This window comes from Epinephelus moara, chromosome 3 (genome assembly GCF_006386435.1).
Source record: "Epinephelus moara isolate mb chromosome 3, YSFRI_EMoa_1.0, whole genome shotgun sequence".
Lineage (NCBI taxonomy): Eukaryota > Metazoa > Chordata > Actinopteri > Perciformes > Serranidae > Epinephelus > Epinephelus moara.
In genome coordinates, this window is record NC_065508.1 from 11658518 (window position 1) to 11677586 (window position 19069).

A 19069-nucleotide genomic window follows, 5' to 3' on the forward strand; every position below is an offset into this window, starting at 1 on the left:
GGCAAGTTTTTGTACAGTTGGTAGGTAATGTTATGCACAATTTTAGGATATGAAAACTACCTTTAACTAAGGTGAAAGAAAGTATGCAATTTGAGTTGCATTAAATTCAACAGTATGCTTTTATGTCTTATTTACTTGCCGCTGTATTTAACACAATCTAAAATAAAAGACAGCACAGAAATAAATAATCCAGTACCTGGTGAGGTCTTCCCAGTAGGAGTCCCACTGTTCAAACGCTGAGCTGCTGTAGACTGTCTCACACTCGCCAAGACCCATGAACTGATCCACACCACCCTCCACCTCCTTGCCTCCGTCCCCAGCACCCACCACGCTGTCCCCACAGGGGCTCTGCCGGTGGGTTATGTCTCTGTCCTGCAAAGGGGAAGAAAACATGGCAGTGAGTCGAGCAGGTGGTGGGTTAGAGGATGGTCGATCATTTATCTTCATTTAGTTCACTTTTTGTTGACAGTGTTCCATTACATTGAGGATTTTGGTAACTTGCACAAAGTACTTTGAGATCACAATCCAAGAGCTGATTACTGCAACCTGAAACTATTGTTTAGACTCAGGGATGGACCAGTAATTTATACTATGGTATACCCTAATAAAAAATACAGCCACTCATCTGGCTTGAAAATACAAACAACAAAGTTGCAAAAATATATATATATGTTTCAAAGAGTGGCAGCCAAGGTTGGAAAAATGACAGTGAACGTTTTATCTGAGAAAATTGGATGTTTATACATGTTGTACATCAGCGAGATGAAGTGCATTAATTTGTCGGTGTCTAATTTGCTGGATGAACAAAACAACATCATTCCCATCTGATTATTGTGTCCATAAACAGCTTGAATTCATTTTCCAGGAATTATACTACATCACAACTGTACAGTTAAGTAGTACGGGTCATCACTGGAGTTTCAATTGTATAATTGTATTGTCATTTTACCATCACAACATTGTCAGGAGGACATTTTGTCTGAGATAATTGCATGAATTGACATCAGCATATGCCTGTTAGGTGAATGTCTATGGAGCTGAAGTGTGACGACATTTCTCGTTAGCTTTTCTAGCAGAAGCGTTGGATTTGGATTTGACCAGACTGAGGCAAAACACATTGCTGGTGTGGGTCTGCTGGTTGTCAATGCCACATCTTTCTATTTCTTTACAGGAGAGATAGAGAAGATCAAAAACAAAATATTCCCTGTATAGTAAGACAGTTTACAGAAGCCGTATCTGTGTAAAGTGAAAAGCATCTCAAAGGCTGAAGAAGATGACAGATCATCACATTAATGTGTTACTACGGTGCAAGAAATTGTGATCGCAGCAGTGGATCACTATTGTTTAGTCTACAGCGGACAGTAAATTGACGCAGACACCTGCGGCTGACAGCATGAGTGGTGACAGGTGAGCTGTCTCACATCACCCACCCGAGAGCGCTGGCAAATGTCACACGGCTGCAAAACAATTAGGCACAGGCCTCTCTATTTAAAATGCCACGCTGGCAGCAGAACTGACCGCATGCAAACAGTTATTTACCGTTTTCAATGGAATTTAAATTCAGACTGTTTTCACTACTGGTATGACTACGACTAAAAACCCCTGTGAAAGATGAGGGAATCAGAAGGTATTTTTGTTTAACAAATGATGGAAATATTGATGTGCTTGAAAGAGGAGATGGGTTTCCTCTGCAAAAATGTCTGACACGTGACTAATATAGACCTTTATTTGAGCGAAAACAAAACATCACTGTGCCGCTCACTGTTCTATGAATTCTCAGGCATTTGTTGGAAGCCTGTGTTCTGTGCAACATGTAACCTAATATTGTTTTTTGATACGGGTGGGGATGCTCGTGCCGAGCCGTGAGCGACTGTGACCACTCAGGCCGCGCTGACACGGTGCAAGTGTTTTTCCACTGCTCCACAAGGCAAAGCAAAAGAAGCTGTTTACCTTGATGACACATTGGAGGTGTGCTGAATCTCGCAAACCACATAAAGAGCCTGTAGCTCTTCGTCTAACATCACTTTCTGTTTGATCTGTCACCATGTTGTTGTGCAGAACTGTTTTTTATTGAAGAATAGCAGCACAAACAAAGCTCTGCTAACTCTGACATACTTTTTTTGTAGTTGCTTCACAATAATTCAGCTGGTTTGCCAGTGCAGAGCTTTTAATTTAAAGTGGCAACAACAGGACTGATAGCAATCAGTAAGCAGTGACATAAGGCTGATATGTGACAGCACAGAGAGAACGTAGAAGAGAAACTCCAAACTACAGCCCAGAGAACAGACAGATGCTACTTCAGTGGGTAACTGTCATCAGTATGCCTAGAGGAATCTTTGATGCCAATCAGGGTTTTGATGTAACACACAGAGAAGTATTTTTTGCATTTTAAATCAAAAGCCAAGAGGAATCCCTGAAAGCAATATTGGCACTTCACAATAGTTGACATGTCCATTTATTTACATTTCCGTCACAATAAAAGAGGTAAAAACTGTGTGATGTTTGAGGAAATTGAATTTTGACTGGAGATCTTTAAACTTGGATCCTTCATTCAGATGCAACTCAGTGACAGCACAGCGTGAGCAGCTGTGACTGATCTGAAAAGAAGTCAGGCTCAAAGGATGGTTAGGGAGGTCTGATGCCTGCAGGGCCTTGGTGAGATGAGTGTTTCTGTGCATGTGTGTGTGCGTGTGTGTGTGTGTAAATGCATCTTTGTATATACGGGTGTGGGCGATACAGTATGAGCAGTCGTACAAAGAGCCATTAACCGTGCCTACGCTTTCATATTAGTTTCATCATTTAATAATTCTCTGGGTTGTCTGATTTGTGTGTGTGCGTGTGTGTGAGTGTGTGTGTGTGTCTGTGTCTGTGTCTGTGTCTGTGTGCATGCACCCACTCACCAGTTCGTACATGAAATCTGGGTCAGAGCTGGTGGCGAGCAGCTCAGTGCTGGTCAGGGCCTGGTCAGCAAACGAGTAGTTCTGAAAGGCGTCCCCAAAGGGAGGCTCCATCCCACTGACGCTGGGCTGCAACACAACAGAAATCAATCAATAAATACACACTTTGGAGTGCCTCGGTACCCAAGTTCATACAGGACATGCCAATTCCAGCCTTGAAGTCTTTGTTGAATGTTACGCCCCTCTCTCTCCCGCCCTTTCCTGTGCCTGTCTCTACATGTCAAATAAAGGCAAAAATACGCACTGTAAGAGGTTGACCGACGGTTTGGCCGCAAATAGGACTTTATATAAACTATCATTATTGGCGAAATGTGCAAATACAAGGTCATGTGTGCTTTAGATATTTTATATGATTTAAATTAAAGTTAACTAACGCAGGACAGCTTTACTTCTTTATTAGCGGCATAATAAGATTGCTGGTTATAGAGTAGCATTATTAATACATTAATAAGACTGAGTATAGCTGCTCCAAGGCCTAAAGTGTGTGTTCTCTGTTTTGCTAGCAGCTATGGTCGTTATAATTTCGCTAGAATTAAGTAGCAAACCTTGCATTAGCAATGTGTGTGAAATTAATTTCTGATAATCAAAATGACTATTAACTGAAAATAACTATTAAATAATTATTTTGAGAGGGAGGGGCCGGCACTGTGTGTGTGTGTGCAAGGACTTAAGGTAGCCTGTTATAACTTGTTCGGCCTCTCGTAGTCTACATTGCGTTTTTACTAAATAATTTTGGTATCATTGATGATTACTTTTCAGTGCATTTCACGGTGTGCAGTTAGTGATAAAATCTTTTTGTCGGGCCGGAAGAGGTGTTATTTCGGTGTATGGATAGCACTCGCTAAAATTTCAGGACCATGGACAGAGCTGTTGGTTGTGTGTATATACAGCCATGTTTATGTGGCCTCCTGGGGTCCATTACAAAAAGCAGGTTTAACAAACTCATCTCAGTTTTTCATGTCAGGTGTTATTGGCCGATTAATCATCTTTCTGTTTTTTTCCTGCTCCAAACTATCGTTATTATATCGGCCATTATGTACACAGAAGTAAACTAACAAAAGCAGACGTCATCATCACCTAAACCAAACTCAGAGTTCCTCCTTTGTTATCAGTCCCATCTGTTCCGTCTCCCTCAAGGTCAGTAATGTATTTTTTCTCATATCACTTTGTTTTTTGAATTGTTGCACTCTTTCAACTGAGTATCAGCCATTAATGCAGAGAAGAAATTCTGCAGCACAAGTTTTATCCATAAAGTTTTGGCAGCAAACTAGTTGCTGTCTATCAGCCATAGCATGCTGGTTGGCTTAACCCGTTAGCCAGGTTAGTCAGGCTCAGTGGACAACACTTTGTGTCTAAATGTGTGCTCACATTGTTCAACTGAAGTCAGGTATCTGTGGAAATACTTGCAATGTTTCATTTACAGTGGCATCACACAAATGTGTCAATTAGCTGAATGAGAAAAACAAAGGCAAGTCCTTCTTTTCACGCCGTTAAGGCAGCCTCTGACTGTTGATTTGGACTGCACCAAAATACTAACTAATGCTCCTGAGAGTTAATCGCTGTGTGTATGTGACCAAACCTGCATACTAAAGAATATCAAATTAAAGCATATGGTCAATGTGCTAGGAATTACGGCCAATGAGAAACCATTGAATGTTTAACACCTTTCCTAACTGTGCAGGAGGAAACACGTCTACCTGTGTTCCAGTGACAGAACAATTTCCGACTCTCTGTCATCTCTCTTACCTGAGGCATTGCCAGGCACAGCTTAGAGCTCCAGCGGGGGAAACCTCTGGGCCTCCTGTCCAGTCCCAGTGGCCTGAGGTTGTCCGATCAGCACAAGAAATTATTGCTAAATGAAACAATCTGGTGGATGCAGCCTTCAAGGCTGAGGGGGGGGGAGGGGAGAAGGGGGGTGTCAGTATTTGGGCTCAACCTGGTCTGATCTGTTGTGGTCTGGTGTGGTTCTCTGTTTGCTTCAGGTCTGTGGTAAAAACAGAGAGAGCAGAAGTATAAGAATCAACAATATAAGCATAAGCAACAAGTATCATGCTGATACATTTTAACCACAGACGTTTATTTCTCTTCCATTAAGCTTCAACTGAATATATCAGTGTGATGATTTATCCCACCCCGGTTATTTATACGGAGAGTAGTTCTGTCTGTCTGAAATTTGCTCTGAGAGCTATTGATTCCAGAACTGAGAGTAAATGGCAGCAACATGTGGTCAGACCAGGACTAGCCCGGTGAAATTTACATACACACCGCAGCAAACAGCATGTGGGACAGAAAATGCTGTTGGCGGGGTTGCAGAAATAAGCTGCAGGAGCTAGCAGGCTAACAACCGCATGCTGTAAGTAAAGAAATATAAACCTTTTTATCAAACACTTTATGGCCATTATTTATTATCAGTGTCCTTCGATTCACTGCCAGCCATGCAGCACCCCTCCCTCTCCGCTCCCTGTGTTATCTCACCATGCAGCTGCATAAACAAGTGTATAAACAAGCTGTATTTCTTAAGGGAGGTACACATGATCCCAGCCTCTGTTAAAGTGGGCAGACGCTAAAGAAGTTCATCATTTCACAAGTCAAAAAGCTAATTCATCACAGCCCCCTCTCCACTGAAATGGGGAGTGGATTTCTGTTGCTGGGTCAGTTAGAGGCTGCAGATGCTCACTGGTCACTTTAATCATGAAACTGAAGCTACTATGTGGAATTCCCCTTTAGGTTTTTGAAAACTCCCTTATCTCCACCTAAAAGTCCAATTTGACAATTACAACCTTCAGGCCTTAGTTTGTCACATAAATAGCTCCTGTATCTTTAAAAAAACATCATGAGAAGGAAATACTGTCCCACTGCTTCTAAAAATGCAGAACAGTTGCCTCCAGGCCTCCCTCTGTTTACTGATAACTGCTGGATGGGAGGCTGGGCCCTCGGTCTCCATCTCTAGAGCTGAACCTAAAGTCAACACAGCGCTGGGACATGTTAGTCTATCGTAATCTCATCTTTTCTCCTCTGTCCCTCTTGTCCACTTCTGCTTTCACAGACTTAAGACCTAAATATACTCTGATGTTCTGGGGCCTGTATGATGAAGCAAGATTAGTGGGTTAGCCAGCTATCTTTGAGCTTGTACCAATTGGCAACTGGGTTGTATATCAACGACTGAATGGATGTCATCAACGCTGACACTAAGGCACATTAAACCAATTAACTATCGGAACTAATATGTTATAAAAATAATTTAGAATCTGCAACCTACTGTGCATTGAGAGATGTTTCTGCCGGAGCGGCATGTCCACCTCCTGAGCCCTGTTAATCAGCACACGTGACAACTGAATTTTATATCCTTCATTACAAACCATCTCTTTTCCATGGATCCATTTGCTAAGAGTGGTTAATGTTATGGATATGGTTTGAACTGTGATATTATATGTAATAATAATGTTAAATGGAACAACACGATGCTGTGATATTGCTGTATCAAGCACAGGCGCGCAGACTTTTAAAGGGGAGTCAGCATTTGAATAGAGGAGACATCACAATTTAACACATTTTTTTTACTGTTTAAACATTTTCGATAAAATATTAACAGATGTTACATTTTTCTTTAATATGAGACTAGCTGTCTATGCTGGCATTTCACCGGTGTGCTGTGATGTGACCGCCTCCTACTCCCGCCATCCCCTGACGATCGGATTGTCTATCGCGAGTGTGCACAGTTGGCTGATATGAAAATAACAATGGTTGCCCAACCCTTCCAGCTATCTTCCAGTTTGATGAAGGGGCTGGCTCACTTTACACTAAAGTAGATCATCGTATTAACCTGTGCGACATGGCTAACCTGCACCAAGGTAGGTTAAAGCTGCCGGCATATTCCATCAAAACTGCTTGTCCGAACTGCTACGGAAACCACAACACCCCAAACCGTTCTAAACTCAGATCAGGTGGACCTGTGTCAAACCCGTTATGTAAATTTAAGTAACCACATATCCGATGTTCACGCCCACTTTACATTGTGATTGGTCCGCTGTGCAGAGGACAGAACTCCTCTCTGTAACTCCTTTTTGTTCATTATTATTTCAAATTTCAAAATGATTTCTTTTACGTTTCATGTGAACAACTGAGTGCAACATTAGGAACATCTTCCATGAGAGACTGTCTAAAAATGTGCACCATTATCCCCACATTTAAAAAATATTGCATCTCTTCCCTATTAATGACGGCCATCTTTTCACTCCACCTTTGAGTGCAACACGACATACAAACCATTTCTGATCAAACATTCCCTGACCCTAACTTTAGAGGATCAGACCAGAATCTGTCAAAAGCCCAAAATCTGACAAAATCAGATCACTGGAAAAAACATAATTCTAAAGGATCCCGATTATGGATGTATTAAGAGAGCTCGATACGGCAGTACAGCAACAAAAAACAGCCCAAAAAGCATTGTTCCCATATGCTACCATTATGAGAGAAATGTCTGTAAAACTTTTGACAGGGCACCTGAAACTGTAAAGACAGTCCATTATTACTCTTCGTATTATGAATTTTTAATCCATGGAGGTTTTATATTTGATGATATCAAATTGTGTAACATCATCCTAATGTACAGTCTATGGGCTAAGTAAGAACGCACAGCAACAATAATGCACATGTTGTGCAGTGGACATCAAAACACGGAAGTTAAGTGAAGGCAGGGCGCCATCTTTGAGTCCAGTATCCAGTTGACATAATACATCCATGATCTGGACAAGGACAAAAGTTCTGAGTATAAATTAGAGTGGCAAGTTATTAAGACCAACAAATGTTCACAGCCTTGTGTTCATACTGGGTTTAAAAACAGGACTTATAACAAACAGAGGGTGTAGAAAAGGCTCAGGCAGTGCTCTCGTTAATGAGTCAATTAATCACTGGAGCAACAGCCAGCTCAGGCAGGCTCCTGAAATCCCCTGTGCCATGCAGCAGACAGTCTCCCCAGTCGGTCACTGTGAGAGGACTTTATCCAAGCACACATCACCTGTTATGTGCGTAGATGACAGAAAATAACTGAACCATTCAGTTACGTGTTATAGAATCAGTTACATGGTTGTACTATAGATTAATCTGACGAGTCACGACTGCTGTATCGATAAAGCTATTAATCATTTTGTCGACAAAAATGTTGCCCAGAGCCCAAGGTGCTCCAACCAACAGTACAAAATCTATTTTATTACTAGGGAATTTAGTGACTACTTGATTATCTACATTGTTGCTTATCGTTATTCTGTTAGTTGACTACCAGATTAAAGCTGAGGTAGTAAGGGTAGTTTTGGCTTCCTTGGGCAAAAATCCCATGATGAACTATGAGCATATTGTAATTCAATTGGACTGAGAGGAAACCAGACTTCTGCACCTTGTTTCTGATGGCTGCTCTAAAAATGCAGATGCCCGTGCATGTTTATTCGGTGAAAGCCTGATTCAATGGCAGAGATTCCTGCAGAGAAAGTTGCTATGAAGACGGACTTATCAGCTGGAGAGTATGAAAGAGAGTCTGACAATAAATGAAATAAAACATGTGTCAATATTAGCGAAGGGTTTCAGAGATGGAGAGAAAATGTTGCTAATAGTTTAGCCTTCTGCTGACCAGCGCTAAAGGCTCATGGCTGCGGCTTCAAGTTCACATTTATGTAGCTAAGGTTAGCTAGAGTCTCAAATCACAGTGTGGCCTCCGCCTCACTCCCCACTGCTACAGATCTCCTCGTCTGAAGGAGAGCGGGCAGCAGCTTCAGAGATAGACCCCCACTCAGCGGCTGCAGCAACCCAAATCAAGCCAGCGCAACCCCCAGTGCCATGGAACCGAACAGCGCAGAATGCCCGCATTTAGCAAACTTTCTGTTGCTGCCTACCCCAGCTTTGATTTACTAATAATTTCAGCTCTAGTGTCAAAACTGTTGTTAATACTGTACTGTTGTTGCATACGCAGTGGTGGGGCTTCTGGTCAGGAATAAATGAGTAAAAATTGCATCTGCATTTAGTCTTCATTGCCCCTTTGTCCAGTCAACATACCAAACTATAAAGTCCATTACCGATGCGTACAGCAGCTCTCTGTCTACGCCGTAGCTGCCGGAAGTTGTTGCAAGAATAAGCTTCTGAGAAATTTGTTGTGCGCTCCAGTCCCTGCCCCCATTATATGTTCGGAAAGCACCGTCTTTTCTAAACCCAACTGCGTTCCCCACATTCGCTCAGGGAGCATCTGATTTGCTCTGCGTACATCGAGCTCATTTCCACCATCCCCTCGCTCTGCTTGTTTGTCGTTCTCTCACTTTCCTGCACTGCAACACATGGACTGATCTTTGGTCCCTTTGCTGCTTTTGCATAGCAAATAAATGAGAATCTGCATGGAGACATGACCCCTGCAGTGAACAGCTGACACACAACCGTACACAGATCCCACTCCTCCGAGGCCAGGGGGACGGCTTCACTTCCTCTCACAGTGTGCTGACTGACTCAGATGAACTTCTCACCCTGAGCTCTCACCCCTGTATACACACTTTGCATAGAGACAGGAAGTGGCGGAAAACACACCAGAACGCGCTACGACTACAACAGCGATTGTAAAAGCAACACCTCTACAAACACCAAAGCTCATGCAAGCAAAGTCCATGCACACACACACCTATGTACATACATACTCTCTTAATGACCAGCAGTATATTTAGAAGCTCAGCCTCTAAAATACAAATTGTGATCATTATCATATCTCAATGTGTGCTTCCTTCCAGGGCAGCTGCGTCTGGTGTCACTTGTAGCAGAAGCAGAATGAGGAAACATATGGCCTGAACACAACAGTAACGCCTGCATTGATCCAGACTCTCTTTGCTATCACAGAGGGAAACAAAAAGCCTGTGTTCACAGACAGGGATCGTACAAACATGCAGAAAACAAGTCACAACGCTCCTTGCCTCTCCCGGCAAAGAAATCTGCACTGAATATTTTCCAGTAGCAGAATATAATCCAACTGACTGCTTAGTAGCTGACACGGTCTGTGATGTAGAGCCGGATATTTATGACCGAGCCTGACAGGCCCCAAAAGACTCCAGCTGAATGTCTCTCTCAGGCTTTGGTCAGACTTGTTCAGTAATGAAAACTGCCAGCATTAGATCTTTCTTTTACTTGCTTGGTTTAGGGTCACGACAGTTTAACCGGTGGGCTTGGGTCGAAATTTCTGATTTTATCCAGGCTTACTTTTCCAGACTTTAAAATGTTTTTTTCCCTTTCGATGTCAAACATAAAAATCTTATCCAAAGAAAAATGTTTGCTAATGAACGATAGATCAACTGAAGAAGACAAAGGTTGTTCAACAGGAAAGAATTTTTGCAGTATCATGCTTACATCTCAGAAATGCACAAGACAATTTTAGTTGAGTCTGAAACAAGGGCTGGCTTTCTCTCGTCCATCCAGTCCATGTAACAAAACACTGCCCTCTCTCTCAGTAATTTGATTGACTTTTGATTACACTGTTATGATGTACTGTAGCTGCACTGCTCTCGACCGATGCGGCTCACATGCATGTTGAATATATCGAATGTCCTCTTACATGATGTGCTTTTGTTCTTCACAGCATCCCTTGACAACTAACTTTGACATGTGGGGACACAGTGCAGTCTCTCCACAAATGCATGGTTTCCTGTGTCGATGTCAGGTTCACACATGCGGCTGTTTACGACGAGCTCAAAATGGACTCGCACAACAACTCATCTCTGCAGCATCAGCTGCGGTCGCGGTATCATCTGATAAACATGTTTTGCCATGCTTGTATTGGTGGATTAATGTAATAATCAAATGGCAGAAAGAAAAAGTTTGATAATCATACGTTTTGCGATCAATTCATTGTCATTTATTAAGTAAATATGCTCCAGCTTTAGATTCCAGCTGACAAATATGGGATGAGATCAGTGTTGTTACAATACTGAAATATCTAACTCTGATACGATACCTTGAAAACTATCAATATTCTCTACTATTTTTGATACTACAGGGAAAATTGACATACTAGCTTAATAATAATAATAGCTTAAGTCTCAAAGTGCACATTCCTTTTATACTTTGTACTGTGAACCTCTGCACATTTCAGCACTAACCACTTCTAACAACTGCAGTGCTCTTTAATTCTAACTAAATAATACTGTACATATTCCTTAAAGTATTTTTTCCATATTTTTATTATGACTGTATTCTATTCTACATTGGTGTTTCTTGATTTAACTAAAACCTCTTTTTATCTTTTAATTTCATTTCCTCTCACTTTGTTTATGTTATGCACCACTACACCACAGCAGATGCCTTGCATGTGAAGTCCTACTTGGCAATAAGCCAGATTCTGATTCTAATGAAGACACATGCATGCACATGAAAAAATAACAACAGATATCCATATGTTCAACAACCAACAACTGCTTGTTTCCTCCCCTCCCTGTTAGCTCAGGTCTGAACGAAAAGAGGACTTCAGTTGTGACTGCGCTCATAGCTCCACTATCAAGAAACAGCTCACATTCAGCGCCTCACAACATTGGACGTGATCCAAGTAGGCCAATCAGCAGTGTCTTATCTGGAATGAGTTACCTACTGATACCAGTTGGTCCCTGATTCCTTACGAGATAACAAGCAGGAGATGCCAGGCTGTTTGCTAAATGTGGAGAAGCTCTGCAAACATCATAAAAGGTCATTAATCCACAAGTCCTAAGTGTGTGTGCACAGACACAGCAGCAACACACACACAGAACATAGATACTCACTCACAGGCAATTGTGCTTAAAGTCGGGACTCTCAACAATTAATTTAGATGCCTAGTACAAACGAGCAGGTTACAAGGGCTAGCAAATCAATAATGCCGTCTATTAACTGTGTGTCGACTTTCCGTGGAACTGTACTGTGACTTATGTTTACAGCATCAGCATCATCTTTCAGCATTTTACAAATGAATGAGTTCAAAGTAATTAAAAAATGTGATACTAAAGTTTTGCCTTATGCAATGCGTAACAGAGAAAAACAGCTCATGTATGCCAACATCAGACAAATGTTTGAATGAATAAGATTATACAGTTGTATCACTCAGCCCTACTTGACAAATGAGATGAATTACACAGACATCACAGTATGGGTTTAGGGTTAGAGCAACCAGCCAATTCAGTCAACAACATGCACTACAAGTGCTGATTCTTTCTTTCACTGAGCAACCCAGAGTACTGCACTTTGAAGAGCTCTCAAGGAGGCAAATGAATTGCTGCTGTGTGGCTATTTAGTTTACATTTAGGTGTGCATTTAAAAAATGCAAGCTAAACAAAATCTGATGGGTTTAGTATTGTGTTGTCTTACTTGGAAGTGTTTTCGCTCCGCTATTACCTAGATTTTACTGAATTCTACAGCTCGAACCCGTGAGTTTCCCTTATTGGGTTCAGCTAATCAGAAACAATCATCAAGTATGTATGGATAGGTGCTCTTCACTTCAGATGTCTACTTCTCCGACACAACTAGGCACCTTTAGGAGGATTACTGTAAGCCAGTGGCTCCCAAATTGAGGGCAGCCCCCCTTGGGGGGACACAGAGCCATTGCAGTGGGAGAACATATGATCAGAGGGAAAAGTGTGGAGGACATAAAATATGGAGTAAAATTCATCAGCAAACGTAGACAGTCTGAAGCTTTAACTTGTCTTTAACATGTCTAACAAGTCTTTAACATGTCTAATGAGTGGCTAAATGAGACTACAGAGGTTGTCGGGGACACTAAAAGTCATCATGCCGAACATAGCTTTACAGCCTCCTTGTGATGGTGATGTTGAAGTAGTTCGTTTAAAGCCTTACATTAGCTCCTTAATCTAGTGATTTAATTTACGCTTCAAAAATCATTACAGTGGTGTTCATTATAAAGATTATCTTGCTGAACAAAACGTGTAAGTATTATTAACATTTATTTTCTACAGAGCTTATTTTTTGCAATAATCCAAAATGTAATGGAAAAATCTCACTGGCTTTTTGTTGAGGGAATCAGGGCGATGTTAACTTCCGGGCTGGCCTACGTAAAATGTCACCCCTGCACAACTCCATTGCAGTCATCTCTGAAACTGAGCCTCACCTGTGCTTTTCCTGCTACGACAGATCAAAACTTCTGCTGTAAACACGGTCAGTCAATCTGATTCATTTTTGAATGAGAACTGAGTCCAGTTGACTTGAAGTACAAGAAAATTTTTACTGGTGAAGCACACCAAGGACACACATCAGTCAAATCTAAATGACAAAGTCTATGAGGAAATCTTTCTCAAGTTCACTGTCAATATAGCCAGAGAACCTTGTGTGTGAAAATGTTTGGACGTTTAACTGTCACTTTTCATAAGAATGAGAAACGTGTGAAAAGTAAAACGCAGTTCATGTTCTTGATCAATCAGATTCAACACAGCTCCTTTTGTTCTCAGTTTGGGATCCTCTGCTGTAAGCACACAAGCACATGGCTGCAAATTAATTACGATAATAACAAAGACGATTAAACACTTCAGAAAAGGGGATTTTTTTTTTAAATTACCCTGAATTTGATGCATGTGTTCATGACATACAAATGTTTTTCTCTATGCACTGTTAGAAAGCGATAGATATGGATGATAAGCTTCACTACAGACACTGCACCTGCTGATAAAAGCACAATGAGCTTTGTAGTTTCACAAAACCTTACATAAACAACCACCATATCAGTAGAAAAACACACAACACTGCACAATTCAGGTATGAAACAGTAGTAGAAATTAAAATTGAACAGTATTTCAACTCAATTTCCTTAAAAAAAAAAAAAAACACTGAGTTGCATCCCTACATTTCTTTGTGATAGATTCACTTGTTATGGAGAGGCACAGTCTGAGAGCACTAACATCTCACCATCATCATCATCATCCAACAGGCAGGTATGGATCACCAATCACCTACTATAAACTCCAATAAAGCCATAAATGTCATTAGTATCTCCCCAGTCTCTGCACTCATCACAGATCCTCAGCAAAGCAAAACACACCTCAATCTAACACTTTGTGCCAACACCCACGTAATCCTTAATCCCTATTGGTCGGGCGTAACTGGCGTCCCGCCTCCCGGCGCCTCTGATTGGCCACCGCGACTGTCGATCCCCTGAGCTGCTACATAATAAACAGCTCGTTTCAATCTAGGTTGAGGCAGAAGATAAACAAGTTGGAGGCCTACGTGCCCGTGGCCTAGATAGCTATATTTAAAAGACATTTAAAGTAAAATCTCGCACCTAGCACAAAACGTGAACGCAACACGAGATTATAAATCGATCCGTGACGTTTGTTGGTGTTTACACTTGACTAGAAACACCAAATCAAACGTACATTATGTGCCTGAGTCGGTTGATAAAACTATAACGAAATCAAAACTAATCTATCAACCAAAAGAAATCGCTACTTGGGATATATCCTCGGTGGAAACATAAGTCTGAATCGAGTGTATTATTGAACCTACATCACATGGAAATTTCTGGTTGTGTCGAGTTTTTTTCCAGCAGCACTGGCTGTGCCTTGTGTTGGGGGGCGTGTACCTACAGAGAGCTCGGGCTGCCTGCACAAAGTCAGCGCTGGGCATTTCACTGGCACACCGAGTCCTTTTCACTACAAACACATCGAAATACAGTTAAATCATGCTACAGTAAACATATCAACGATACACTGCATAGCTGTAAGTATACTACAAGAGGTGGAGCATGCTTTGGGTAGTTTAAAAGTAGAGTACAAGCCGATCTTCTTACGTAAGTGCAGGTTTTAACCATCCTGACCCCGAGTCAGACATGTAACCCCACTTCTGAACAAACTGTCCATTTAAATAAACGAGGCATAATTAACAAAATCGATGGAGTATTGTTTTAAGGCATGTTAAGCGCTTAGTGACATTTGACAGTGACCGAAATGCATCTCCTCGTGAATACACGTTAGCTAGCATCATATCTGCACACAAACACCTCCTGTGAGAGCTCGACAAACTGCAGCACACATTAAGAAACACGTTAAGTGTGTTACTTGCCCCGAGCTGTGTTTTTGTGATGCGGAACTGACGAGACTTGCTTCCCTTTCACCCGCAGCTCACAGTCAGTATGGCCTCCGTCCGCCCCCTTCCTCATCCCAGCTGAAGCCCAGCACACAACAACAACCTACCGTTAGCTTCAAAGCTAATCCTCCGCCGCGGCGCAAACACACATCCACTGCTCAGCAAAGTTCCCCCAAAACGGATCGATAACGGTCCTACTCACTTTTAGGACGCCCACGCACACGTCTCGCTTCGTGTAGGACCTCGTGTATGTTCCCCTGTTGGAGATAATAAGGCCCTCTTTTCAATGGAGTCCACACGCTGTTATACAGCTCTCTCTTGGGTTTGTTTTGTTTTTCTTCTTCCTGACGGGTTCCTGGAAAGCGCGTGACTGCCTGACCACGTGGTGCAGCTCTGGGCCAATCAGAGCACAGCCCGAAGCTGGTTGACAACATCTGTGTAACATTTTACCATAAGCAATATACTGTAATATCAAAATAGAGAGAAACACTGGGGTCATCACGAGTCCAATTCCCTATATGTAATTTAGAGCAAACGCCAAAAATAAAGTCTCAAATAGTTTTATATATATTTATTTTTAATTGAGTTAGCTATTCAGTTATGTTCTTGGTTAATTGTATTTCCCACGTGGGGGTATGAACTCTGGAAACATTTTCCACTCTTCCCTGAATGAAATTCTGGTGGAGAAATACTAAATAAGAATTTGACTCACTGCATTTTTAAACACTCATTTTACTGTAGGTCAGGGGCTACATACAGCCCAGTTCAATCTCAAGTGGGCTGGACCAGTAAAACCACCGCATACTACCACTATTACTACTAATACTCACACTAATACTAATAATAACAAGAAACCATAAAGTGCATTTCAAAATAAAGTTACAAAGTGCTTTACATGGTTGATCCTGGATTTAAAACACAAGTTTCAAGCAAATAAAATCAGATAATTGTAAGAAATACAAATAAACAGGAACCCCAACAATACAGATAAAATATATCACTGAAGCAGGTAAGTTGGCAACTAACTGCCCTGTAGATCACACAGAGGTATATCAAACCAAACAATTTGAGTCAGGACTGAGGAACAGCCAACAGAGCCTTGCTTAAGGATCTGAGGCTGCACCCTGGCTCATAGGGGAGCAGCATCTCAGCTGCAGCATCTAGCCCCAAACCATGAAGGTCTTTAAAATCAAATCTTAAAATCAATTCTGAAACTGACTGGTTACCAGTTAAGAGAGGCTAAAACAGGGCTGATATGGTCATGTTTTCTAGTGTTTGTTGAAAGCCGATCCGCTGCGTTCTGCACAAGGTAATAATCTACTTTTCCTCTCTCTGGGTGTAAACAAGTGCATTCTGAAAATGTTCATCCACTTACAAAACAGATGATGAACAGCCTCAGATGTCTTCAGAACAGTAAGTGCTCAATGTGTATCAGTTATTCCTCATTTAGTCAGTCTACTACTCACTGTCATTACATGTGCATTTTTCTATGCATTTCCACTCCTGTGTGAAAATGCTGGCATCACCACATCAAACTAAAGTGGAAGCTATTGAAGAAGTAGGTTTACTTATTACCTATCTTACGAACCATTTACAAGCATCTGACTGACAGTATTTTGCTCAATGTTCAATATATTTGGATATGACAACAAGTATTCATTATTATTTCAGAGAACTGCACTCTGGTCCCAGTGGAAAAGACTCTGAAGCAGTAATTTACGTGAAGTAGGATACTCTCTGTTAAACTGACTTCTGAAACCTGGCTCCTCTTAGCTTTGAAAATACTAACATCGGACAATTTTTGCCTTTTTTTGGGTGGCAGGAGTAAAAATTAGTCATCCTCATCAGTTTTTGTGTTATGGTTTCAGAATGATTGAGACAGCTGGAGAACAATTGGACACAAAATAGGATGTAGGTTCGACAGGATGTTTTTTTTCCTGAGCAACTTTCTTCTTTAGTTTCCAAATGATGTACAAATTTTAGACATTTCTCTTATCTCAAATGGCTTGAAAATAGTGCATACAGCTGCCATAAACAGGAAAGAAATCCCCCTGAAGGAACATGCCTCCGGACCCCCTATAGGTTTATGTCTAGCCCTGACTGTTTACAACATCTGGCTCCACCTCTGGTCCCACCTTTTGAAAACTGTAAGAAGAGAAGCTAAGGCAATTGACTGCCTCCTTCCCATAAACTCACATAGTAAAAGTCTCCATTGAGCTCAGTCCAAAAGGAATTCTCTATCAGCAGCTGTTCCAGGCAGCCCCCGCCCCCCTTTCACTGGAAAGAGAAACTACTATGTCTCCAGTCATTACCAAGTGTGACAACATAAGGCTAATAACAAACAACTACATGAAAGAAAACACATCAAGTATTTTTTTTAAATAGTTATGGTGTGAGTTGAAGCTCTTGGCGAAAGATGGGTATCAGATAAAGAGACAGCATTACTCTTTCAGTTTCAGTATTACTCAGGAGAAATACATGAAAGTTAACACAGCACTGTGTCTGAAAGCTGCCTTGTTTCAGGCCAAACAGCCACAGCAGAGCCAGTGGACAAAAAAACATCACAAGATTCAGGGGAACTTTCAGAGCAACATACAACCTCCATCCTGCAGCTGACAAGAGGCCTTCTCTAAGATGATCAGTGCATCTATCTATCTATCTATCTGAGCAGGTCAGTTGAAGCTGCAGCAGCAACACAGCAGCTCTGCAAGCTTCCTCTGCGATGATCTAACAGTCTCTGAGTACACAGATCACACACACACATCAAACGGCCTGCGGAGAGCTCTGCCAGGTTGGCAAAAGATGGGAAAGGATCAGATACATAACAATGAGATGAAATGCGGAGCGCGTGTGTGTTTGTGTGTTAGTCTGTGTGAGTTCTGGGGAATCTGTGAGCCTCTACTAAAACGAGACCTCTGGTGAATTTGATGCATCTGTAAAGCATCCTGGTTTTTTCCATTGAACAGTGATTTATTTTTAGTGACTTCCATGCAACACACAGTTCAGTTTGTGACTAGATGTTACAATTCCTCGATGCACATACTTGAATATAGTATGAATATAGTATAGTGTCGTCTGGGGGCTTCCAGGTGGGAGCCAAAGGGTTAAAAGAGATGGATAGGAAAGTGGGAAAGAGCATAGGGAAGGCAGAGCCGAGGAGACACGTCTGCGCCGACTGAACTCTCCCCCACTGGACCAGGCCGGTCAGTTGTTGTTGCACATACTTGCGATTGTGAGTGAAAGTTGGAGCCATGCTGGGGGAGGGTGTGGGGGTTAAGGAGGGGTAAAAGCTTCACTGGGGTCATCAGGTGGGCCCACTTCTTTATTGGTGTTTCAATAATAGGCCCACAACACCTCCAGAGTTCTCTTCGGCAGCACCAGGTGTCCCAGGTGCACCCCCTTTGCTTTAACTCCCTTGAACCCTGCTGTTGTTAATGGTATTTTTGGGCCCAAGTGGCGTCTCCTCTCTTGATCCATAGCCACCGGCTTGCCTGTTCAGCTGCAGGCAGAGAGGGTTTTGATAGCCTGACGTTGGGTTTGACCTCGAATTCCCACTTCTTTAAGCAGCCTGATAGTTGTAGCCCACTCCAACTGGGTAAACCTTTGCTTTCCAGTCGCATTGCTGGAACCTTGAACCTTTTTCAAGGCTGCCAGCTTGGCAAACTTAAGGCTCTTGCACTCTTCCACAGCATCCTCCCAGGGCACAGTGGTGAAGACGAGGTGCAGTGAGGAGGACCAAAGCTCAAGGTCTGGGGTGAGGTTAGTAGAGGCGATGTCAGATGGAAAGCATAGACGCTGATTCAGATCTGCCAGTAACTTCCAGTCTCACACCCCTCCCAGTTGGCTGGTGTCTGATTTTACTGCACAGGCTTTGGATTGCTTCCCACCTTCACAGACAAACCCCCTTGTAGTTGTGGGATGGAATGATGGAGGAGGCAGGGCATTGATGGATGTCTGGCTGGTCTCCAGGGCAGCTGCCCGACCAGGGGTGTCAAACTCATTTACTTCATGGGCCACATATAGCCCAATTTGAT

General features: G+C 42.1%; 1 protein-coding gene across 3 annotated transcripts in view; it reads right to left on the reverse strand.

The window, feature by feature from the left end:
• Positions 1 to 15374, reverse strand: part of crebrf (creb3 regulatory factor) — a 35763-nt gene extending 20389 nt beyond the window's left edge. The window contains exons 1-4 of one of the 3 annotated variants that reach the window (XM_050036669.1): positions 15238 to 15374; positions 4704 to 4941; positions 2901 to 3026; positions 197 to 372 (exon numbers count right to left, since the gene is read on the reverse strand). In XM_050036669.1, the coding sequence (XP_049892626.1) occupies positions 197 to 372; positions 2901 to 3026; positions 4704 to 4712 (311 nt within the window). In that variant the 5' untranslated portion in view covers positions 4713 to 4941; positions 15238 to 15374. Of the gene's footprint in view, positions 1 to 196; positions 373 to 2900; positions 3027 to 4703; positions 4942 to 15142 lie in introns of all 3 variants that reach the window. The other 2 variants (XM_050036661.1, XM_050036678.1) reach the window with 2 other exon arrangements.
• Positions 15375 to 19069: the final 3695 nt, after the last annotated feature.